The 24,584-nt window shown below is 44.3% G+C and overlaps 1 protein-coding gene and 1 pseudogene across 7 annotated transcripts in view; both read left to right on the forward strand.

Moving 5' to 3' along the window:
- LOC105533239 overlaps nucleotides 1-18,980 on the forward strand; it is a 69,124-nt pseudogene extending 50,144 nt beyond the window's left edge. Inside the window, exons 2-3 of the transcript XR_001005093.1 lie at nucleotides 18,600-18,769; nucleotides 18,821-18,980. The product of XR_001005093.1 is annotated as an NEDD4-like E3 ubiquitin-protein ligase WWP1 pseudogene (transcript). The remainder of the gene's footprint in view (nucleotides 1-18,599; nucleotides 18,770-18,820) is intronic.
- The window catches only part of ST3GAL6 (ST3 beta-galactoside alpha-2,3-sialyltransferase 6), a 57,525-nt gene continuing 51,415 nt past the window's right edge, over nucleotides 18,475-24,584 (forward strand). For 4 of the 6 annotated variants that reach the window (XM_011971625.1, XM_011971626.1, XM_011971623.1 and 1 more), the window contains exon 1: nucleotides 18,475-18,769. Coding sequence is in view for 1 of the 6 variants with exons in the window: in XM_011971622.1 (XP_011827012.1) it covers nucleotides 19,109-19,280 (172 nt within the window). In the remaining 5 variants the exon portion in view is untranslated. Of the gene's footprint in view, nucleotides 18,770-18,948; nucleotides 19,281-24,584 lie in introns of those variants that run through there. The other 2 variants (XM_011971624.1, XM_011971622.1) reach the window with 2 other exon arrangements.

Consider the following 24,584-nt stretch of genomic DNA (forward strand, 5'->3'; position numbering starts at 1 on the left):
ATAATTGACTTTAACATTGAATGTACTTGAATATACTACACATAAACATACTAAATGACATATTATTATTCCAGGTTTGGATAATTTAGCAGCTCATTTACCTCATCATGTATCCAGATCCTTTCTGTCTGTCTTCCTCAGATGCTGGCTTCATCTTCAGGTCCTTGACTGTTTCCAGGTAGATACCACATCTCCAGGCATCACATCCTTGCCCACTGATATCTCACAGCTGGAAGAGAAGAGAGTGCAGCCACATCCCTCATTTATCTTTTTTCTTATTATTTTTTATTTATATATTTATTTTTTATTTTTTTGAGACACAGCCTGTGTTGCCCAGGCTGGAATGCAGTGGTGCAATCTCGGCTCCCTGCAGCCTCGACCTCCCAGGCTCAGGTGATCCTCCCATCTCAGCCTCCCAAGTAGCTGGGACTACAGGCACATGTCAACATGCCTAGCTAATTTTTGTATTTTTTGCAGAGATGGGGTTTCGCCATGTTGCCCAGGCTGGTCTCAGACACCTGGGCTTGAGTGATCTGCCAGCCTTGGCCTCCCAAAGTGCTGGATTATAGGTATGAGCCACTGCACCTAGTTTCATTTATCTTTTTAAGGGATAAGAAAAGCTTTTCCAAAGCCTTTCCTCCCCTATGTCATCAGCAAGAATTGTGCCACACATCCATCCTAACCAATGCCCATTGTCCTAACCAATGACAAAGGCAATGGTTGTCGTGATTGGCTCAAACCAATCTTGATTTACACCCTTGGGGCGGAAGAAAAGCCCAGCCTCCTTAAAGTTTACAGTCCACTGATCATGAAAATACTTGGGCTCCTATTAACAACAGTGAAGAGGAAAATGGACGTAGATACCACACAAAGAGGGCAGTGTGTTTTCACAGTGAGTGGCGCACAGAGAAGGGTTTATACTGTCCTCAAAAAATTAAGGAAATCCTTATTAATCACAATTTCTTTCAAATATGGAGATAAAAGTTATTTCTGTCATTTCCACTTAGGCTTGGGTATTTTTCTGGATAGAAGTAAAATAAATCTAATTTTTTATTGTTGTGTCAATATCCCAGCACTATATGTCTATATCTATCTAAAGATATATAGATATTTTGAGATAGGGTCTTGCTATGTTGCCCAGGCTGGAGTGCAGTGGTGGGATCTTGGTCCACTGCAACCTCTACCTCCAGGGTTCAAGCAGTTCTCATGCCTGAGCCTCTCGATAGCTGGGACAACAGGTGCATGCCACCACGCCTGGCTAATTTATGTTTTTCTTTGTTTGTTTTTGTTTTGAGACAGAGTCTCTGTCGCCCAGACTGGAGTGCAATGGTGCGATCTTGGCTCACTACAACCTCCGCCTCCTGGGTTCACGCCATTCTCCTGCCTCAGTCTCCTGAGCAGCTGGAATTACAGGCACCCGCCACTATGCCCAGCTAATTTTTTGTATTTTTAGTAGAGGCAGTGTTCCACCGTGTTAAGCCAGGATGGTCTTGATCTCCTGACCTTGTGATTCGCCCACCCCGGCCTCCCAAAGTTCTGGGATTACAGGTTTGAGCCACCATGCCCGGCCTAATTTATGTATTTTTTGCAGAGACAGGGTTTTGCCATGTTGGCCAGGCTGGTTTCAAACTCCTGGCCTCAAGAGATCCGCCAGTCTAGACCTCCCAAAGTGTTGGGATTACAGGCATGAGCCACTGTGCCTGGCTGAAGCACAATATTTGAATATTGTTCCTCCTGTACTCCTAGATCTTTTCCTCCTGGTCACCTCAGCCCTTCCTCATGGTTTCCAAATTGATCACTATGTCTGCTCCTGGCATAACCCTCATCTCTTCAACTCCCAATTGATGACATGAAACTCAACTTTCAAGGCTTACCTCTGGAAAGCCTTTCCAAAGTCCCTATGGCAGTAAGCACTCCATGTTCTGTTTATAGTTCTCTCTAGTTCCTCCTCTATGCCCACATTTCTCAAACTCTTTATGCCAGTCAGTGTGCTAAAAACTTTATCAATAACCTTATTTAGCCTTCACTAGAACCCTATGGTACAGATATTAATTTTCTCAGCTACATAAGTGACAACACTGAGGCACACACAGATGAGTAATTTGCTTAGGTCATAAGGTTTATAAATGGTGGGGCCAAGATTCAAAGCCAAATCATTAGACTCCAGAGTCCTGGTTCGTTAGTACCACACTCTACAGCTTCAGCAAGTTCTTACCCATTTCCCCAGAGTTATCTTTGCCCTGAGTCTGGCTTTGTGTACCACTATGTCTGGTGCACAGGGAACGCTTCACGAATGTTGGTCCAGTGAATGAATGATTCATGGTTATTCTCTATACTCTTCCATATAACACCATTAATCAATTTCCTCCTGAAAATATGCCCCGAAAACACTGCCCCAAGAGTTTTTTTTTGTTGTTTTTTTTGTTTTTTTGTTTTTGGTTTTTTGAGACGGAGTCTCGCTCTGTTGCCCAGGCCAGAGTGCAGTAGCATGATGTCGGCTCACTGCAACCTCCGCCTCCTGGATTCAAGTGATTTCCTATCTCAGCCTCCTGAGTAGCTGGGATTGCGGTCATGCACCACCATGCCCTGCTAACTTTTGTATTTTAGTAGAGACTGGGGTCTTACTATGTTGGACAACTTGGTCTCAAACTACTGACTTCAAATGATCCACCCGCCTCAGCCTTCCAAAGTGCTAGGATTACAGGCATGAGCCAGTGTGCTTGGCACCCCCAAGAGTTTTTTGATAGAACAAAATAAACAGCATATGCAGAAAAATAATTCCTCCTTCCACCCACAAAGATGTCTACATCCTAATACCCAGAAACTGTGAATATGTCAGCTTACACAGCAAAAAGAAGTTTGCAGATGTGATTAAGTGAAGAATCTTGAGATGGGAAGATGATCCTGGATGATCTGGATGGGTCCAGTGTAATCACAAAGTCCTGAGAAAAAGGAAGCAGGACAGAGAAAGAGATCTGATAACAAAAAGGAAGCAGGATAGACAGAGAAGGAGATCTGATGACAAAAAGGAAGCAGGACAGACAGTCAGAGAAGATCTGATGAGGGAAGCAGGGGAGGTAGTCAGAGAACTCTTTCTCTAAAGACACAGTGCTGCCGACCTTGAGGGTGGACAAAGGGGCCAAGAGCCAAGGGATGCAGGTAGCCTTTAGAAGCTGAAAAAGGCAGGGAAAAGGTTGCCCCCAAGGGCCTCCAGAAGGGAACATAGCCTTTCTGACACCTTGATTTCAGACGTCTGACCTCCAGGACTAAAAGAAAAATTAATTTGTGTTGTTTTAAACCACGGAGTTTGTGATACTTTGTCACAGCAGCTGCAGAAGGAAAATACAGTATAGATACTTTCTTTTCTGACCTGGGTATGATGTTTCTATTTACAACTCTGTTTATCAGTGTAGTCCTCTTGATACTGGGTACACTGAATTTTCAGACCTCAATTAGATTAATCTGAAAATATAAATTCTCTCCATGTTCATTTTGCTTTTCTCATTTAAAGTCATTTAGTTGGCATCTGTCTCCTCATGTTGCCAAATTGCTCTGGACTGTTACCACCATCATTGTCCCTGTTGTTTGCTCTCATTGATTCTTTTTTTTTTAGACCGAGTTTCACTGTCATTGCCCAGGTTGTAGTAGAGTGGCGCCATCTCGGCTCACTGCAGCCTCTGCCTCCCAGGTTCAAGCAATTCTCCTAACTCAGCCTCCTGAGTAGCTGGGATTACAGGCGCCTGCCACCATGCCTGGCTAATCTTTCGTATTTTTTTGTAGAGACGAGGTTTCATTATGTTTTTTTTTTTTTTTTTTTTGGAGTCTCGCTCTGTCGCCCAGGCTGGAGTGCAGTGGCCGGATCTCAGCTCACTGCAAGCTCCGACTCCCGGGTTCATGCCATTCTCCTCCCTCAGCCTCCCGAGTAGCTGGGACTACAGGCGCCCACCACCACGCTCGGCTAATATTTTGTATTTTTTAGTAGAGACGGGGTTTCACCGTGTTAGCCAGGATGGTCTTGATCTCCTGACCTCGTGATCCGCCCATCTCGGCCTCCCACAGTGCTGGGATTACAGGCTTGAGCCACCGCGCCCGGCCTGAGGTTTCATTATGTTGGCCAGGCTGGTCTCCAACTCCTGAACTCAGGTGATTCACCCACCTCGGCCTCCCAAAGTGCAGGCATTACAGGCATGAGCCACCGTGCCCAGCCTGATGCTGTCTTAAAAGGAATTTGCAATCACACACGGTGGCTCACGTCTATTATCCTAGCACTTTGGAAGGCTGAGGCAGGATGATTGCTTGAGCTGAGGAATTCAAGAACAGCCTAGGCAACATAGTGAGACCTCATCTCTACATTTTTTTTTTTTTAAATTAGCTGGGCATAGTGGTGCATGCCTGTAGCCCCAGCTACTCAGGTGGCTGAGGCAAGAGGATCACTTGAGCCTAGGAAGTTGAGACTGCGGAAAGAAAAAAGGAGTTTGCCTCCCTACATTAAAGCAGTGGCCTTGAGGCCTCATAATGAAGTCCAGCATTATACTACTGGTCACAGATGTGGTCATAACTTTTTAATATCTAAATTTCAAAAAGATCTATGAGATTAAAAAAAAAAAGAGTGATTTCAAGTCAAATAACAAAGCATTTCAACCTCAAAGTATTTTAGATTCTGACAATCAGTGATAGATGGAGGCTTTGGGCTTCAAGTTAATAGAGTGTTACATGGAGGACATGAAATATTTATTACTGTATTGAGTTTTGTCTACCTCCTTAAAACTTTGCATTTTCTAAATAACCTAGGTTTGTTATTCATCTTGTGAAACCGAGATATTATCTGCCTTAGTCTTCCAATAATTATTTTAACTTTTAACTTGGTATATTTAATCCTCTAAACTATGCCTTTTAAAGGGTGGCCCCTGGACAGGCAGCATGAGCAACTTCCGGGAGCCTGTTAATAGTACAAAGTCTGATATCACACTCTAATCTTACAGAATGAGAAACCCTGGGGAGGCATCAATAATCCATGCTATGGCTTTGAGCTATGTTAAGTGGTATGAATCAGAGTGTCCAAGCACTAAAGATTTTTTTGGAAAGCCATTTCACATCTCAGTGGCTGAGAATCCTCAGATAGAATTGTTCTTCTGGCAAATCTTGGGTACATGCATGCTTTATTTAAAGCAAAGATAAGGAAGTACTAGTAAAGAAAAATTAAGAAAAAAAAGAGACAATTATATTCTACATAAAGTAAATCACCAGTGCCATCTTTCCTGATGTACCTAGGAAGTTGTTTCCTTTTGTTTCTATTAATTCTGTTTATGTCTAATAGTTGCAATATGCTGAAATAGTATTAGTCTACATATTTGCTATGGCCTGAATGTTTGTGTTTCCCCCAAACATATGTTGTACCTAGTCCTCAATGCAATAGTATTAAGAGGTGGGGTTAGGAGGTGATTAGGTCGTGAAGGAAGAGCCTTATAAGAGATTAATTCCCTTATCAAAAAGGCCTCAGAGAGCTGGTTGGCCCCTTGCACCAGGTGAGGACAAAGAAGTTGCCATCTATGAGAAAGTAAACCTTCTGTAGACACTAAATCTGCCAGCATCCTGATCTTGGACTTATCGGCTTCCAGAACTATAAGAAATCAATGTTTTTTGTTTACAAGCTACCCAGTTTATGGTATTTTGTTATAGCAGCTTGAATGAACAATGTCTGCAAGCATCATCAAGACAGGGAACCTGTCTGTTCACCACTGTATTCTCTGAACCTAGCTCAATGCATGACACATATTAATCTCAGTAAGTATTTTTAGTCTGAGTGCCTATTTTTCTCGTATCACCTCCCAAGGCAGAAACTCCATCTAGAACTCTGTATGTCCAGTGCCTACAATGCCACTGTGCTGGACACACAGGTTCTCATGAAACATGTAAAGCAATAAATTAATGAAGGCATGACACACATATCAAATATCATTCCAATATTCAGTTCACATTCTGATGTGCTATAAAGTTGTGCTGGAAATAAGTAGACATAGGTTGATGCCAAATGAATTTATGTTGCACTAAGACTTTGATTGTAAAAGTATTTAATGCTAGATAATTTACATTGCACAAGCTGCTTCTACAGAAATGAGAAAAGCCAGCAGGCAAAATAATAGAAAATTATTTCAGACATTTATCCGAATTTGGACCAGAATCTATTTTATTATGATGAACTAAAACATAAATACTTACATAATAAAATATTAGAAAATGCTGGCCACGTGCGGTGGCTCATGCCTGTAATCCCAGCACTTTGGGAGGCCGAGGTGGGTGGATCACTTGAAGTCAGGAGTTCAAGACCAGCTTGGCCAATATGGTGAAACCCCATCTCTACTAAAAATACAAAAATTAGCCAGGCGTGGTGGCATGCATCTGTAATCCCAGCTATTCAGGAATTCAGGAGGCTGAGGCAGGAGAATGTCTAGAACCCAGGAGGTGGAGATTCCAGTGAGCTGAGATCACGCCACTGCATTCAAACCTGGGCAACAGAGACAGACTCTGTCTCAAAAAAAAAAAAAAAAAAAAGGAAATGCTGATAGATGTATGGTTTCAAAAATACAGAGATGATTTTATATTATACCTGTCACTGCAAGTTTGCCATGCAATTTTCTTCTAAATATATTTCTAGAGCTGGGTGCGGTGGTTCACACCCATAATCCCAGTACTTTGTAAAGCCAGCTCAGGAAGATTGCTTGAAGCCAGATATTTAAGACCAGCTTGAGCAACATAGCAAGACTCCCTCTCTACAAAATAATAATAATAATAATAATAAATAAAATAAATAAAGATAGATAGATAGATAGGCAGATAGACAGATAGAAAGATAGATATGCCATGTGTGGTAGTGTTATCTCTTAGTCCGAGATAGTCAGGAGGCTGAGACAGGAGGATTGTTTGAGCCCAGGAGTTGAGGTCGCAGTGAATAACTGTGCCATTGACTCCAGCCCCATCTCTAAAATAAATTAATAGATTGACAAATACATTCCTAATGAAATAAAGTGACTTTCATCTTTAACCCTTTACAGTCACAGTTGATTTTATCAAAGATCCCAGCCCTTGGTTCTCTAACTGGATATATACAGACCCAAATCTACAGCAGTTGGTTTTTTATTGTTGTTTTAATTTGCTTTGGGAGATAGAGATAGGAAATTATGATAGAATACTGAATAAAAAAGTCTTTGACACAAAAACAAGCTTGCTTAGATCTGTTTAACATTTAAGGAAAGTTAAAACATCTTTCCTTTTCGCTGTTTTTACCTGATTTTTTAATATGCTAATATGTACTGAATATGGCCTGGAGGCGGGGGTGTGGGAGGCGAGGTTAGCACTCAATCTTGTTTGCGAGATATCCTTTGTTCTTAGAACTCAGATTAGCATCTCCCAGCACGACACAATTTGGAAAAGGCGACTCAATTCCTAAAGTACTGAATCTTTTCCGAAATAACATTTACAAAGAAAGGAAACTGTAAGGGCCAGGCTGCTGCACTCAGACAGTTTTTTACTTAATAGACCATTCCCAGATCTTTCTTTTTAAGGATAGTAAGAAAAGCATAATTTTTACTAGGAAAAAAATGGAAATGTTAATGTAATGACAAACGTGAAATTTAGTCTTAAAGTAAAAAGGAAAAGTAATGACATGAATTAGTTACTTGTTATCAATATTTCATCAAACCTCAGAAAGTTGGGAGTTAAGTTATATTTGTTCTCCTCAGTTAAAATTTTTCTTTTTATGTCACAGTCAATTGAGAGGGTTCCTAAAAGAGCACTGGATCCCTCTCTTCCGTCAGGTGAATTTGTGTGTCTTTGCTTTGGACCCACAGAGACCTAGGTTTGCCTCTCGTTCTGTCCTTGACTGTTTCTGCTCTCATCATATTACCTCGGTAATATCTAACTGCCAGATTTGTTGCTATTAGATATGATAATCAACGCAAAATCCCTCTTTTTTTTTTGAGATGGAGTCTTGCTCTGTCGCCAGGCTGGAGTGCTGTGGTGCAATCTCAGCTCACTGCAGCCTCCCACTCCCTGGTTCAAGAGATTCTCCTGCCTCAGCCTCCCAAGGAGCTGGGACTACAGGCACGTGCCACCAAGCCCAGATAATTTTTGTATTTTTAGTACAGACAGGGTTTCACCATGTTGGTCAGGATGGTCTCGAACTCCTGACCTCATGATCCGCCTGCCTCAGCCTCCCAAATTGCTGGAATTACAGGCATGAGCCACAGTGCCTGGCTTTTTTTTTTTTTTTTTTGGACACAGGGTCTTGCAGTGTCGCCCAGGCTGAAGTGCAGTGGTGCGATCACAGCTCACTACAGCCTTGAATTCCTGGACTAATAGATTTTCCTGCCTCAGCCTTGTGAGTAGATGGGGTTACAGCCATGCACCAACACACCCAGCTAATATTTTAGAGAAGGAGTCTCACTATGTTGCCCAGGCTGGTCTAGAATTCTTGGGCTCAAGTCATTCTTCTGCATCCCAAAGTGCTTGGATAACAGATGTGAACCACTGTGCCTGGCCCAAAGCCCCTCTTTAGTGCTCAACAATTTTTTTTTTTTTTTCCTGCTTCATCTGACTGTTGAGGACTTTCATATACTTGGGACGGCCATTTTTTGTCTTGTGTTGATAGATGATGTTAAACAGGAATTTGTCTTAAATCTCTTTATGTTCCCATATATATCCCTGCTGTAAACATTTATCACTCCTCCATCTCAAGAAGGTAACAGAGCTTTGGTGTTCTGTTGGCTCAGTGACTTTTTGGTTACAGAATAAAAACTAAAAGTCACCAGATATCCAGAAGACAACTCGTGTTTCTTTTGTTTAAAAATCTTAGACTGAGGCCTGGCGCGGTGGCTCACACCTATAATCCCAGCACTTTGGGAGGCCGAGGGGGGCGGATCACGCGGTCAGGAGATCCAGACCATCCTGGCTAACACGGTGAAACCCCGTCTCTACTAAAAAAAAAAACAACAAAAAATTAGCCGGGCGTGGTGGCGGCACCTGTAGTCCCAGCTACTTGGGAGGCTGAGGCAGGAGAATGGCGGGAACCCAGGAGGTGGAGCTTGCAGTGAACTGAGATCCGGCGACTGCACTCCAGCCTGGGCGACAGAGCGAGACTCTGTCTCAAAAAAAAAAAAAAAAATTCTTACACTGATTGAGTCAGAGAAGCCAGAGTCCACTGTTGTGCTTTGTTTTTGGGGAATGAGTGTGGTGAGGTGGAAGAGGCAGGTTATTCTAGGGAGAAACAGAAAAGAAGCCTAAGCAGAGAAAGAGTTTGGGCGACTAGCTCAAAACTGAGAAGTCGAATGGTGGGTTGTAGATCCCTGGGATAGCATCACACAGATCCCAGCTCTAGGTGAGGAGACCTCACACAGGGAACAGGAATGAACACTATGGGAGGGGAAGCACAAGTGAAACAGAGATAAAGGGATCAACAAGATGACCTTTGAAGACTCAAGCGGCCAGGCATGGTGGCTCACACCTGTGATCCCATTACGTTGGGAGGCCAAGCAGAGGATCACTTGAAGCCAGGAGTTGGAGACAAGCCTGGGCTATATGGTGAGACTTTGTCTCTACAAAAAATACATAGCCGGTGTGGTGGTGGGCGCCTGTAGTCCCAGCTATTCAGGAGGCTGAGGTGGAAGGATCACCTGGGCCCAGGAATTGGAGGCTACAGTCAGCTATGATTGTGTTATTCATTATATTCCAGCCTGGGTGACAGAGCAAGACCCTGTCTCTAAACATTGTTAAAAATAAAAAATAAAAAATTTGCTCTCTCTTGAGGGTGGGGAGGGAGAGAGAGAGAGAGACAGAGAGAGCCTCTAGAGAGAGACAGCAAGTAATAATTTATTTTTATTTTTCTGCTGGTAAACTGTACTCCTAGCACCTAGAACTATAGTGCCTGGCAAAGTAAAGGCACTAAGTAAAGATGTATTTAATAATTGAATGTGAAGTGTGTTAATGACATGAAGGAGGAAAGATCAAGTAAGATGAGAAAAAGGAGAGGTCAGGATGACTGAGGTTTCATAAGTGGGGAAATGGAAGAAAAATCATTATCACCAATAAAAATGTTAAGTTAAACGGCTGGCTGAGCTGGAAGCCTAAAGAGTTTAGCTTTACATTGGGAACTGATAAACACATGTTGAATTGAATGTTCAGCAGGCAATTGGAGATACAAGACAAAGAGTTAAGAAAGTAGTCAGAGCAGCCGGGCGCGGTGGCTCACGCCTGTAATCCCAGCACTTCAGGAGTCCAAGGCGGGCGGATGATGAGGTCAGGAGATCAAGATCATCCTGGCTAACACAGTGAAACCCTGTCTCTACTAAAGAATACAAAAAATTAGTCGGGCATGGTGGCGGGGGCCTACAGTCCCAGCTACTCGGGAGGCTGAGGCAGGAGAATGGTGTGAACCCAGGAGGCAGAGGTTGCAGTGAGCCCAGATTGCACCACTGCACTCCAGCCTGGGCAACAGAGCAAGACTCCGTCTCAAAAAAACAAAACAAAACAGAAAGTAGTCAGCGCTAGGAATAGAAGACTCGCTAGCCCCTCAATGGAAGTTGGTTAATGAATTCTTGAGAGATCTCAGATACAGAATAAATGTTGGAGGTGGGCGGTACTGAACTGGAAGACACATGCACCTTTTCTGAAGTGATGCTCAAATGAACCTGTGAATAATCCTGGGGTTAAGTAAAATTTAGGAACAACTTCCAAATCTTTAGTACTGGTGTTACTGTTTTCCAGCCTGTGGATTAGAGTTTTATCTATCTGAGACATTGTCAGTAAGCAGGACTCTTCACTACAGAGGTCCCAGGAAGATTCAAAATATTCAACTTTGTAGTCTACAGCCAGTAAAATCTTTTCTCAGTTATACAAAATATTGTGGGTCCAAAGTCCAGGACCCATTTGATTTGGTTAAAATGCATTAATTTATTACGGGATAAGCACAGACGTAAAATTAAATTCTGCTTACATCCTTCCCTTTCTCCAAAGAGCACAAATTATATGTGTTCTTTGTTAGTCCTTAGGCAAGGATTCATAAGACCCTTCATTTTTTGGGATACTAAAAAAATTATAATGATGATTGAAGTTATCAGTATTTATCACTTTTGAAGCATTGCAGATAGCTGTTTGGATGGTCAGTATGTCACTATATGGTTAACATACTCGTCACAAGTAACAGCCACTGCCATTAATGAACAGGATTTAGAAACCTTTTGCCAACATGGCACTTTTGAGTACAAAAAGTAAATTAAAAGGTTTACAAGAAGATATAGTAAAAACAAACAAAAACTGTAGTAAAACAGATTAGTAGTCAAAATCACTCAAAAAAATAGCCAATTTAAATCTTTCTTTATACTTCTATTTCAGATGTTCACAAGTCTTAGTTTGGGTCGCTACAGCAAAGTACCATAGACTTTGGGTGGCTTGGAAACTGTGGATATTTATTTCTTAGTTCCAGAGGCTGGAAGTCTGAGATCACGGTTGAGCTTGGCTGAGGATCCTCTTCGAGGCTGCAGACTGCCATCCTCTTGTCGCATCCTCACATGATAGAAGAAGTGTGAGAGAGATCTTTGGGGCCCTTTTTATAAGGGCAGTATTCTCAATCATGAGTGCTCCCCCCTCATGACCTAATTACCTCCCACAGCGCTCACTTCCTTTAGGGACGAATGAAAGCTGTTCCAATGTATGAATTTTTGGGGCACACATTCAGTTCATTGCAAGATGTTCCCTGTATGTATGGCTGTTTAATTATTAATGCTGTTTCTCTTGTATTCATAATGTTCTGTAGTATAATAAACAGTTCCCCATAAGAAGCAGAAATGAAGAACTGAAGTACTGGCTTTGCATGCTCCCAGGGAGCTGCTAAACGTATTTTCTCTATGATTAGCCTGATGCCGCTACAGTTACCTTAAAAACTGGATCCATCCCCGAGAGTGAGTGAAAGATCATTGACTCAGCTAGGAGGAATGATGCCTGTGGTCCTGAAGAAAGTTTTCAGTAATCTATATTCTACATACCCCTGAAGAAAACACGATGGTGTTTGAGAACCAGAACTGAAACAATGGAAACTGGAAATGACTGCAATTCCATTTCAGCTGACAGCTTGATACCCATTCACGAAAGGCTAATTAAGGCTTCACAGGATTCATATTAAATTTACTATGGCTGTAAATGTTTTCCTGCAATGTCACGTTGTAGAATAATAGCTATTAATTTTTCTCATATCATTCATTTCTTGAACAGGAAAGCACTGTGTCCCAGTTTTGACACATATTAGCTCTAGATCCTTGAACAAATTATGAAACTTCTCTGAGTCTTCAATTCCTCATCTGGAAAATGGGGATAATGGTAGCCCTCAGGGTTGATGTGTGTGATAAGCAATATATAGAAAATCTCCTAGCATCCAAAGGGATATAACAAATATGAACTCACATGTGAGGTTTTTTTTTTTTTCTTCTTATTCTCTTGCCGCCACTCCATTTACCTCCAGGTGTAATGACCAAAAGCTGAGAGAGGGCCCCCAGTGTGCACAGGTGGCAATTCCTTGTGTATTCCCCAGCACTAAGTCTGTATCCTATTAGTGTCTCAGCTTGACAAGCCACTGTAAGTATCCCTACAATGATGAGAGAATTTCCTTTAAGTTTGGGGGTAGATGAGTTCTTTTAATTCTGAGGATGAGAATAAATAGCCAAAGTACTGTAACTATCAAGATCCTAATGATAATCGCGCACACACCCCTTTACAATATCAGCTGTTGTCACAGCTTCTCAGAAAAGTAATTTATCTCCTTTCCTCAACAAGTAAAAGTCAATTTGATGTCTCTAAGCAATTGCATGTAAAACTTTCTAACTGTAAAATGTTTTGAAAAATACAAAATTTTCAGCTACAAAGTCAACAGGGGCTTATTGTGAAAATCAAGCATTTGGAAATAATTTTACAAACATTCACATGAAATTGCTTTAAGTCCAGCTCTGTAAACCCCCCCAAAAGGAGACAAAGGTGTAAGCTAAAAAGGTTAAGCATAACTAATGAATTAAGTGTATACCTAAAGTAAAGCTATTTGTAATACTTTGACAGAATGATTAGTTATGCGACTCTGAAGCAGAAATGAGGAGAAAAGCTCCACAGACATGTGGGAAGGGTGGGATACCTCCCTCCTCTCCTGAAATGGGGGCCCATCAACTCATACAGTAGTTCAGGCTTCTAGTCCTTCCCGTAATCGCGTAAGAGCTCTGAGGAAGCTGCCTTGCCCTAAATTGCCATTATTTTGTAGACTGCCCCCACACAACTCCAGGGAGAGCTCCCACCATCTCTGAATCTGTGTTGGCAACTGCTCAGCAACTGGAAGCTTTCCTCCTGTGTTGACCAAGGTAGCTTTTCCACCCCCTACATTGCTACATTGCTTGTTGACTTGAGGCCAAAATGCCTTCTAAGGAGAAAAGTTAAGGAAGTTTAATCAGGGTTTTGAAATTCAAACCCTAAAGAACCTTGTAAATTTGATAGCAATCACCAAATTGCCCTCTAAAAAGGAAGTAGCACTTTATAATTCCATAAAGTTTTCTGATGTCTTTTGACAAAATTATATCTCATTCATTTTTTAATTTCAGCCAATCTTTTTTTTTTTTTTTTTTTTTGAGACAGAGTCTCATTCTGTCGCCCAGGCTGGAGTGCAGTGGCTGGATCTCCGCCTCCCGGGTTTACGCCATTCTCCTGCCTCAGTCTCCCAAGTAGCTGGGACTACAGGCGCCTGCCACCTCGCCCGGCTAGTTTTTTTGTATTTTTAGTAGAGACGGGGTTTCCCCGTGTTAGCCAGGATGGTCTCGATCTCCTGACCTTGTGATCTGCCCGTCTGGGCCTCCCAAAGTGCTGAGATTACAGGCTTGAGCCACCGCGCCCGGCATTTCAGCCAATCTTATTTCTCAATATTTTTTATTTTTAAAAGTAGTGTTATTATAAAAGGACATAAAGTTTTGCACATGCTTGTAAACTATTTGTATTTTTCTTTTCTTCTTCTTTTTTTTTTGAGGCAGAATCTCACTGTCGCCCAGGCTGGAGTACAGTGGCACGATCTTGGCTCACTGCAACCCCTGCCTCCCAGATTCAAACAATTCTCTTGCCTCAGCCTTCCTAGTACCTGGGATTACAGGTGCCTGCCATCGTACCTGGCTAATTTTTGTATTTTTAGTAGAGACGGGGTTTCACCATGTTGGCCAGGCTGGTCTCAAACTCCTGACCTCAGGTGATCTGCCCGCCTCGGCCTCCTCCCAAAGTGCTGGGATTACAGGCGTAAGCCACCATACCTGGTCCTTATATTTATTGTATGAATTGCTTGTTTATGGCTGTGTTCTATTTTAAAATAGGTTTTTTTGGGTACTGATCCATAGGCATTTTTTGTAACGTATTCTGGATAGTCTCCCTTTTAAAAAATAATACGTTGCACTTATTTTCTGTCCATTGCCCTATTTACGGTTTCCACCATACAGATGCTCTACATGTTCAGGAGTCTGTGATGAACCTGTCCCCAGTCCCACCATCCCACCTCCCCTCACCCTCCAGCCTGTGGTAAAAGAGACTGAGCAACTAAGACCCCTGAAACTTTGGCAAAACTGGCAGAACATAAGGACATCATCATTTATGAAGTTGCAAATAAGCTTCCTGGTAGACTTGACTTCCTTTTTTGTACAATCACAATAGTGGGAAAATCATCACTATGGATATTTACATATGCAAAAATGTAGTTGAGACTGTAGTCTGAAATAGAGATTTTGGAGAAGTATGACTCTGCTTACCGCAACTAAACTGCTTTTTGCTAATGTGATACATTTTCTACGCCGTGGACAGTCATAGCTCTAAGTCAGGATTTAGACTGCTTAGACACTGTGGCTTATTCTTTTGTTTTGAGACATAATCTCGCTTGTAGCCCAGGCTGGAGTGCAGGGGCACGATCTCAGCTCACTCCAGCCTCTGCCTCCCATCCTCAAGCGATTCTTCTGTCTCAGCCTCCTGAGTAGCTGGGATTACAGGTGTGCGCCACCACGCCCGGCTAATTTTTTGTATTTTTAGTAGAGCTAGGGTTTCACCATGTTGGTCAGGCTGGTCTCGAACTTGTGACCTCGTGATCCACCCACCTCAGCCTCCCAAAGTGCTGGGATTACAGGCTTGAGCCACTGTGCCTGGTCCACTGTGGTTTATTCTCTTTGAGATGCTCATGTTCTTTAAATAATTGCTTATAGGAGATAAAACTCCAAGACAGAAGATTGCACTGGCAGGATTTTCTCCTTGAGTTGGAGCAAGGATTGTATCTAAAAACCATTAGCTTGGTCAAGCTCGGTCATGAGTCAGATAGTGTTTAAAATTGAACTCGATGTTCTCTGACCAATGTGTCAAATTAAAAAAAAACATTGAACTCGACCTGGAAAACTGTTTTTAAAAAGAAACCTTTTGAACATCATGTACTGTAAAGGAAAAAAAAATTTTTTTCAAGTTTTAAAAATTATTCTAAGAGGATGTTATCAGAAAGTGGCCTTGTGTCACTTTATAGGTAGCTCCAGTCCTGGGGTTCACCTACTGTGATCTGATCTGATTGTCTTGCTGAGAGAACACCCTTATGAGTAGGTCTCTCCTACAAGGAGTAGACATTCTTGCCATCAATTATGGTAGAAAAGGCTGTACTTGGCACAGAACAGGAGAATTTAGAAGGCAGGCCCTTCGATGGGGATGAGGAAGAAATACTTTGGTGTATTCTAGAGTACACATTTAGTGCTGAATGGCCTCCCATAGTAATGTGAGGGAACCTGGCCTTCACCTGTCACTGGTGTGCAGAGGCCACAGTCTATGAAACAACAGCATTTATTTCAAAGGGACTGCACCACCATAATAAAAAAACAAACCCAGCAAAACAGGGCCAGCCCTATATGTACACTGCCTGAAAATTATAATTTTAGGGACCTTTCATAGACCTTGCATGTCCCAAGAGTCCTCCCCTCCTTGGTGGCTTTTCCCCTCCCAGCTTAGTAGAAGAAATCTTCTACCAAAAGGCTGAATTAAATATACATATATTGGGAAAGCATTTCTCCAAAACAATGACCAAAAACACTAACCCAGAGAGGACTAAAGACTTATAATTACATCACCCTACTTAAGACTTTGTCAGTTTCCACAGGAATATAAAATATTTACATAATAGCAATCATGTGCCCATATAATAATATATCTTGAATTTTTAAAAATTAATGTTACACAGATCAAAAGCCCCTCCCATCACAGAGAGTTACATAGCGGTGATATCTCAGAAAGAACAATGATTTTGGCCTCGGGTGCTTTCCTTTGAGTCACAGCTCCCATGTAGGCAGTACAGCCCTAGACCACCTGACTCTGTTCCTTCCTTTCTACCATGACTGGCTTGCAGGGTGAGTGAGAGGAAAAGGTACAATGCATGGTGGGTGGCTGACTCATGGTGGGCAATGTCTGGTAGTTAATATTTTTAGTGTTATTTTTAAAGTCAACATTTTACTTCCTGAATTGATGGTTTTGGGGGCAAGCACCGTGCCAAACCTTCTTTACAACAGAGACTGCTTTAATCCTAATCGCCCTTCAAGAAAAGCTATATTATCTCACTTTACACCTGACACAAAAGAAGCCCACTGTGGTGATGCCACTTGCTCAAAGTCACACAGCAGGTCAGCAGAAGAGGCAGCTTTTGAACTAGGTTGGGGTCAACAGTAGTCACTACTGGCCACTACCACATAGGAAACACAAACATCACCTCAGAACAGCAGATAGCCTCTCTCCTTTGCACATTACTTTGCAGATTCAAAAAGTCCGGAAGGCCAGAGTGGATGAAGTGAAATACAGTTTTGGTTTTTTTTTTGAGACGGAGTCCCGCTCTGTCACCCAGGCTGGAGTGCAGTGGCGCGATCTTGGCTCACTGCAAGCTCCGCCTCCCAGGTTCCCGCCATTCTCCTGCCTCAGCCTCTGGAGTAGCTGGGACTACAGGCGCCCGCCACCTCGCCTGGCTAATTTTTTTTGTATTTTTTAGTAGAGACGGGGTTTCACCATGTTAGCCAGGATGGTCTGGATCTCCTGACCTCATGATCCGCCCGCCTTGGCCTCCCAAAGTGCTGGGATTACAGGCGTGAGCCACCGCGCCTGGCCCAGTTTTGGTTTTTAAGATCATGAAGAAGAGGTCAATGAAGAATCCAGGAGAAATTAAAAGAGCAAAGTAAACCTCAATACCAGCCAGTTCAGATAATTTCCCCCAAAGTCTTTCACTATCCTGATGTCTCAAGAGCCACGTTTAAAATTACAAAATCTGTGTGGGTTATGTCAAAGGCAATCTGTAGAAAGGGCAAAGAATATGAATAATTTGAACCTGCTGAGATTTTTTTTTAGACAGAATCTCGCTCTGTCGCCCAAGCTGGAGCGCAATGGCGCCATCTCAGCGCACTACGACTGCCGCCTCCCCGAGTTCAAGTGATTCTTCTGCCTCAGCTTCCTGAGTAGCTGAGATTACAGGTGCGCAGCACCACGCCTGGCTAATTTTTGTATTTTAAGGAGAGACGGGGTTTCACCATGTTGGTCAGGCTGATCTGGAACTCCTGACCTCGTGATCCGCCCGCCTCAGCCTCCCAAAGTGCTGGGATTACAGGTGTGAGCCACCACGCCCCGCCAGTTTTGTTTTGTTTTGTTTTGTTTTGTTTTGTTTTTTTTTTAAGTAAGATTGGGAAAATAACAAATGGTACCTCCTAGGGCTGTTGTTACAATGAAGACAAATACCAGAGCACTTTGGGAGGTGGAGGCGAGTGGATCATTTGAGGTCAGGAGTTTGAAATCAGCCTGGCCAACACAGTGAAACCTCATCTCTACTAAAAATACAAAAACTAGCTGGGCGTGGTGGGGCGCGCCTGTAATCCCAGCTTCTCGGGAGGCTGAGGCAGGAGAATCGCTTGAGCTCGGAAGGCGGAGTTTGCAGTGAGCCAACATCATGCTACTGTACCCCAGCCTGACAAAGCGAGATTGTCTCAAAAAAAAAAAAAAAAAAAAAAAAGACAAATACCAGAAAATTCATCACAGATGAAGGACTTTGTTCCAGTGCGTGACACGTTGCCAACTTTGAATTACATCCAAGTCCGTGGGTCTTCTCTCTGGGGTCATTTGATCACACGTGATTACACTGCTCAGGGCCCAAAGGTTGGAGCTATGACCTGAATGTTTCTAGACAAGGAATTATTTGACGAACACATTATAAAAAGTAGTCAGAGCCATCCAAGTAAGAGGACATAAATAACGTAGGGTTTTTCCTATGGAGAGAAAAGAAAAGGCAAAAAGCACGTTCCACCTTCGTTCTCCCTAATTATCTCCTTCAAAAGATAAAAAGTACGAATACATTTGACCTTGAAGGGCAGAGCCACGGAATTAAGGAGCTCTCTGAACACTCCGCCCCTTCTGATAGGGACCAAACCTTCTGCTGAGCCTTGTGTCACAGTCAGTCCGCGGCGCGACACACCTCAGTATTTACTTCTGCCGCCTGCCAGCCGGGCGGGGAAGGGGAGTACCCGCACCCCTCACTTTAGCTCCTGCAGCTTTCCAAACAAACCAGGGCGGGATGGGAGTGTCTTCTTGGCTGTGGAAATCGATCCTCCTACCTTGTCCTGAAGCCACCCGCCGCCTTTCCCTGTCCCTCCCTTCGCGGTGATTTTCCGGTCCCAGCGCCCGGCGAGGGCGCGCGGCTGGTGTCCGCCCCGCCCGAAAGGTAGGGATTTGGCTGCGCTCCCGCCTCGCCCCCCTACCTCCCCTGGAATAGCGAGGCCCGCAACCTCCCACCACTTTGCACCTTCCTCCTCGAATTTGGGGGCGGCCGCGGCCACCGTGCAACTGGCGCCAGCCGCGGAGCAGGAGGAGCTTCCCGCGACTCCGGAGGCGCTCAGCGCAGTCGCCCGGGATCCTGGCTGGCGGGAGCCTGAGAGTCCCGGCAGCGCTGCTCCCTCCTCTGCTCCCCCGCCGGATCCGGGGGGAAGGAATCGTGCCCGCGCCGCCCCTGGCCCGCGCCACCTTCCTCTGGTTTCCGCCGGCCTCAGGCTTCTGCGGCCCGATGCCGCAGGCGCCGCGAGAGAGGCAGCAGCCGGCTGGAGTGAGCGGCGCGGACGGGCTGAGAGCAGCGGCCCCCCAGGTCGCGGAGCCCGGCGCGCCTCTGCGGTCGTCGCTCCTGGGCCTTGGCGGGTCACTTTCGCCGGCCGGCTTCGCTGCGGGTTTGCATTGCCCGGGTGGGGGAGATTTGGGGTGCGGGGAGACCGCGTCCTGGGCCGGGGTCCGGGCGGCCTGGGGTCTGTGCTGCCCAGACCCTCCGGCTTTGCAGCCTCTGAGGCTCAGGGTTGGGGGTGGGGACACGGAGCGCTGTTTACCCCTCCACATACCCTGCCAGCACCAAGGAGGTGGCGTGCGGAGGCGTAAAGGCGCCATGAGCGCTGGGACCCGCGAGCCACCCGAGGTGCGCCGCAGCCACCGCCGAGAGGGCGCCCGGGAATCCTGGAGCCCCAGTGAAGGGCGGGAGGGGCGCGCAGCCTCGCGGGTAAGCCCAGGAGCCGTGGGGGCCGAGATAATCTGCTCTGGGACCCTCTTGTCGAATCGCCGGCGGGGTTGTGCAATTGGGAAGCCAAGAGGAGTGTCCAGCTCCTGGTTCACTATTGTTTTCTTGTAAAAGGGTCTGTACGCGAGGAGGGTTGCGGGGTCTGGAAGGTTCTGGTCTCTTACCGTATAAAGTTTTTCGAGAAACCCTTCTTCCCTCCACAGTAGAACTAGACCTAACAAAACAAGCAGCAAGGCAGCTTAGGAGAAAGGAGGACGGTGAGTAAATTGCAGTGTTTGGGCTGCTGTTAATTTTCAAGATAAGGGCGAAGCAACTTGTCATTTTGCGGCCGCCGGTTCCGGAGATCCCAGTAATCTCAAGCGTCTTTCTTGTGTGCTGTTATTTTGGCTTAAAAGAAAACCTATGAAAAGCGACAGCCCAGAAACCAAAAACAAACCCAAAGCACCTTCTGTGGGATTTTCAGCAGCGGGGGTTGGCGGGGGCGCTGGGGAGGAGCAGGCGGGGGAGAAGAGGTTGCCGTTGAAAGATGATGTTTAAAAACACTGTGTGGGGGTAGGGATGAAAATAACATGGTGACTGCTAGTGTATCCGAAATCACACCGATTCTAAACTCGCAAGTCCCATTTGCCTTACGAGGACCAGCTGGGTGCTATGAGTGGGTGGATAGTTAAGGAAACTGCAGCTCTGCTGGAAGCTCCTCGTGCTCTGTGGTCTGGTGTCCACGCTGACCTTTGAGCCTCATAACTCTTCGCGTCTCCAGGGGCCACCTCTTTTAGGCTAGCCCGAATGTTTGACTTTCCGGTCCTCAATCTTCCTCACCTAGCTGCAGACCATAAAGCTGTCTTTTTATTTACAGGGAGACGTTAAATATTTGGGAAAATCTGCTTAGGCTGCCAGGTCATTTTCCGTTTGAAAGCATGCCGATTTGACTTTTGCAAGTTGGTTGTTGCTGCTTTTTTGTTTCACTAAGAACGCTTTTCATACCAAGATCTGCGAAAAAAGATGTTATTTAGTTTATTGTCTCTGAGTAACGCCAAATTCCACAGAGGCTTTTTAGATAATGGCAACTTTGCTTATAAGAAGAGAATTTTTCTAGAAAGTGTTGCCTTGGTCTGGTTTCCTAAGTTGTTCTCGTGGTCATGTAGACCGGGAGGGGAGATCTTCATTCCTTGTGATGTGAACTGTATTTTTACTATAGTTCCTCAAGTCCCAGATAGCACCATATGTTGTTTACATGGTGCGGTAAAATGGGACTGCAATTTTGACTACATTTCAGCAGATTTGTTGGAGATAGTTTGTTCTTATGCCCTAAATCAATTAAAAAAAAAATAAAAACCTTTGAGGCTCAAGAATAGACAGCATTGACAGAAGAATACCATTAAGAGACATACCGTTTAAAAACATCAGTCTGTCTCCTGTGAAATTGTAAATTGTAGGTGTTCTTATTCAGTGGCAGAGGACTGGATTTCACAGCTGTTTTCTTCTGTTGGAGACATTTCTGTGTGGTCCACATCATGTGGAACCTTATGGGAGAAGTGAATAATGCCATGTTTCCCACATTTCCCTGATAAGCATCATCTGCTAACCACGCAAACTGCCAGATGGCTTCCATGGAAATTGTGCTTCCATCCAGGTTTGGGGACCAGAGATCTGTTTAGCCTGCATTTTAGGTGATGCTTATTGAGCAGGTGAAGGAAGCATGGAACTCCTATTTGGCACCCACTCTGATTTTCGGTGTGTTTTCATATGCTATTTTATTTAATCTTCCTGACAAAACTCCTGCAAGAAAGGAATTTGTAGCCACATTTATAGCTTAAAAAACCAAGATTGCCTTAGGTTGAGTTGCAGTGGCTCACATAAAGGTCTGACTCTACCTCTGCCTACACCATCGCAGGAATCCTCTGTAGTATACATTATGCACACATTCTTCCATTTCCTGTGCATATCTTTCTCCTTTGCCTGGCATATCCTCAATTTATATATACCTTAGTCTGAATATACCTTTCTAGTTATCCCCAGGCTGGGCTTCTTGAATAGGTGGTCTGTGTATTTTGCCTTCCTTGTGACAACTTTAGACTTTCACCAGCCAGGTACCTTCTATCTTCTGCGCATCTCTGATGTGCCACTTAGGTGAGCAGGGTCTGGCGAAATCTAGGAGTTTATGCTGTCTTCAATGGGCATATTCCAAAAGTCCTTTCCTTTCTGAATACACCTCAAGCTACATGTTACCTGGAAGACATTTTCCCAGGGTTACATCCCCACCCTCACAGTTGAAATGAAACATTCTCTCCTGTCTGTCCCAACTGTGATGGATAATGGCACACGTCACACATCACAGTTTCCAATTTAACCCTTAGGGGTTACCCACACCATTGTGGGGTAGCTGGAGTTCTTTCCCCTGATGGTGACACCTCAGTATTGAATTAGCTATAGTGTCTCAGACTTGGTCAGGAACTTCACTGTCCCATAATCAGGCTAAGAAGTGCTGAGATTCTGGCAGTGAGGTTGTGAAAGTAAAAGATAACAGGATCAGTAAGACCTGGTTTTCTTCCTTGTGCCCATGTTTCTTTTTCTTGGAGAGATTTTGGTCATCTGGGGGGATTGTCCAGTTTACCTTTTTACTGCCACAAACTTTCGTATCTGACCAGGGGCTTTCCTCTTCCTTGACCACTGAGAAGGAGGGAAAGGAAAGCACCTAGCCCATAGGAGATTTTCTTAAAAACATTGAAAAGCTGAGTGAAAAGTTACCTTCTCCCCCATTTTCTTTTTCCCCTTCTTATATGCTTGGCCTAAGACAAAGTATACAGATAGCATCATTGCATACTTTCCAGTGTATTTAATGCTGGGCTTTGAAAGATGTTTTAAACATTGATTTACTTTTTATTTGGTTGGGAATGGAAAGATCTTTAGGAGATGATAAGAACAAGGCCCCCAGATGAGGAGATGGCAGGGAAGCTGGAGATTCCTCCAGAGGCGGCAGGGTTATTCTCACCTTCCACACGTTGTGGAAACAGGCCTGGAGTTCTTATGGCTGTGGGTCAGAGTCACTATGCTGAAAGATGGAGGCAACGAGGGAGCAGAAAGTGTTTTTTTCAGAGGACTTTGGGTGATATTCCATGTGATCATTGAGGTGGGACTTCCCTAATGGTCAACCTACATTTACTGAGTGTCCACCATGTAACAAGAAGTGTTCTTGTGGCAGGGGAGCGGGGGGCGGGGGGACACAGGGGCTTTGCTGTGTCCCCTGTTGGACACAGCAGAGCCCCTGCTCTTACAGAGCATACGTTTTATGGGGACAGAGTCAATAAATAAGATACAAGTACATGAAACTGTATTTCAGATAGAATGAGTGTCACAAAGACAGTACATTAAGGAGGTGTGATCGAGAGGGGTATAGAGGAAGCTACTTTAGAGCAGTCAGAGAGCTTATCCGAGGAGGGGATATTTGAGCTGAGATGTGAATGATGAGAAGGAGCCAGGCAAGTGGAGCACAGAAGGTTAAGGGCATGGCAGATAGAGGTACCAGCACCTGCAAAGGCCCTGAGGCATGAATGAATTTGGGCTGTTTGAGAAACAGAAGGTGCAGTGTGAGAAGAGAGTAGTTAAGACAACAGGTAGTGAAAAAAGAGTGCAAAAGAGGGAGTGGGAGGAGATGCAGTCAGTAAGATAGGAAGGCAGATTTTGTGGAATTTGAATTGTATTCTAATTAGAATGGGATGCCTGGAGATTTTTGATGAGAGCCTAATTCAGTCTTCACCCAGTGGTGATGGGCTTTCCTGTCTCTTCTTTTTCTTTGTTTTTGAGATGGAGTCTTGCTCTGTCGCCCAGGCTGGAGTGCAGTGGCTCTATCTCTGCTCACTGAAACCTCTGCCTCCTGAGTTTCAGTGATTCTCCTGTCTCAGCCTCCCAAGTAGTTGGGATTACAGGCACGCGCCACCACACCTGGCTATTTTTTTGTATATTTTTTAGTAGAGATGGGGTTTCGCCATGTTGGCCAGGCTGGTCTTGAACTCCTGAACTCAGGTGATCCACCCACTTCGGCCTCCTAAAGTGTTGCGATTACAGGTGTGAGCCACCACACGCGGCCCTTTCCTGTCTCCCTGTCTCTGTTTCTCTCTCTCACACACACAAACACACAAATTTCTACTCATAGTTGCCTTTTTTTCTTCCCACTAATTGGCCATAACTGATTTCCCCTCTCTTTTCCCTAGGGCAGAGCACAGGAATATCACAAAGACAGGCAGGGCTCGGAGAAACCTGTACAGTATTCCTTTTATCCTCTTGTCCTTTGATTTCAGGATGTCTCATCATCACCACTCTATTAGTATCTAGGGAGGCTTGGCACAATTTTTAGAGAGAACATTATTTTTGAGATTCTTTGGCCTATTGTTAACTTACATACTTAACTAGCATACAAAACAACTAACTTTTGGCTTTTCTGATTAACACAGTGGCATAAAACCTGAAACCTCAGGAGCCTGATCCCACATTCATTGATATCCAAGGGCTTAAAGTAAAAGGATGGAGAAAAGTCTGGCAAGCAAATGGAAAACAGAAAAAAGCAGAGGTTGCTATTCTAATTTTAGACAAAACAGATTTTAAACCCACAAAGACGAAAAAAGACAAAGATAGTGATATGGTTTGGATCTGTGTCCCCACCCAAATCTCATATTCAATTGTAATCCTCAGTGTTGGAGGTGGGGCCTGGTGGGAGGTAATTGGATCATGGGGGGCAGTTTCTAATGGTTTAACACCATCCTCGTGGGTGCTGTTCTTGTAATATTGAGTGAGTTCTCACAAGATCTGGTTGTTTAGCTGCCACACCTCCACCCAGTCCCACCTTTCCTCCTACTCCTATTGTGTAAGATGTGCCTGCTTCCCCTTCACCTTTTGCCAGGAGGCTTCTGTAAGTTTCCTGAGGCCTCCCGGCCGTGCTTTCTGTACAGCCTGAAGAACCATGAGCCAATTAAACCTCTTTTCT

Source organism: Mandrillus leucophaeus, unplaced genomic scaffold (assembly GCF_000951045.1).
Source record: "Mandrillus leucophaeus isolate KB7577 unplaced genomic scaffold, Mleu.le_1.0 Scaffold1231, whole genome shotgun sequence".
Lineage (NCBI taxonomy): Eukaryota > Metazoa > Chordata > Mammalia > Primates > Cercopithecidae > Mandrillus > Mandrillus leucophaeus.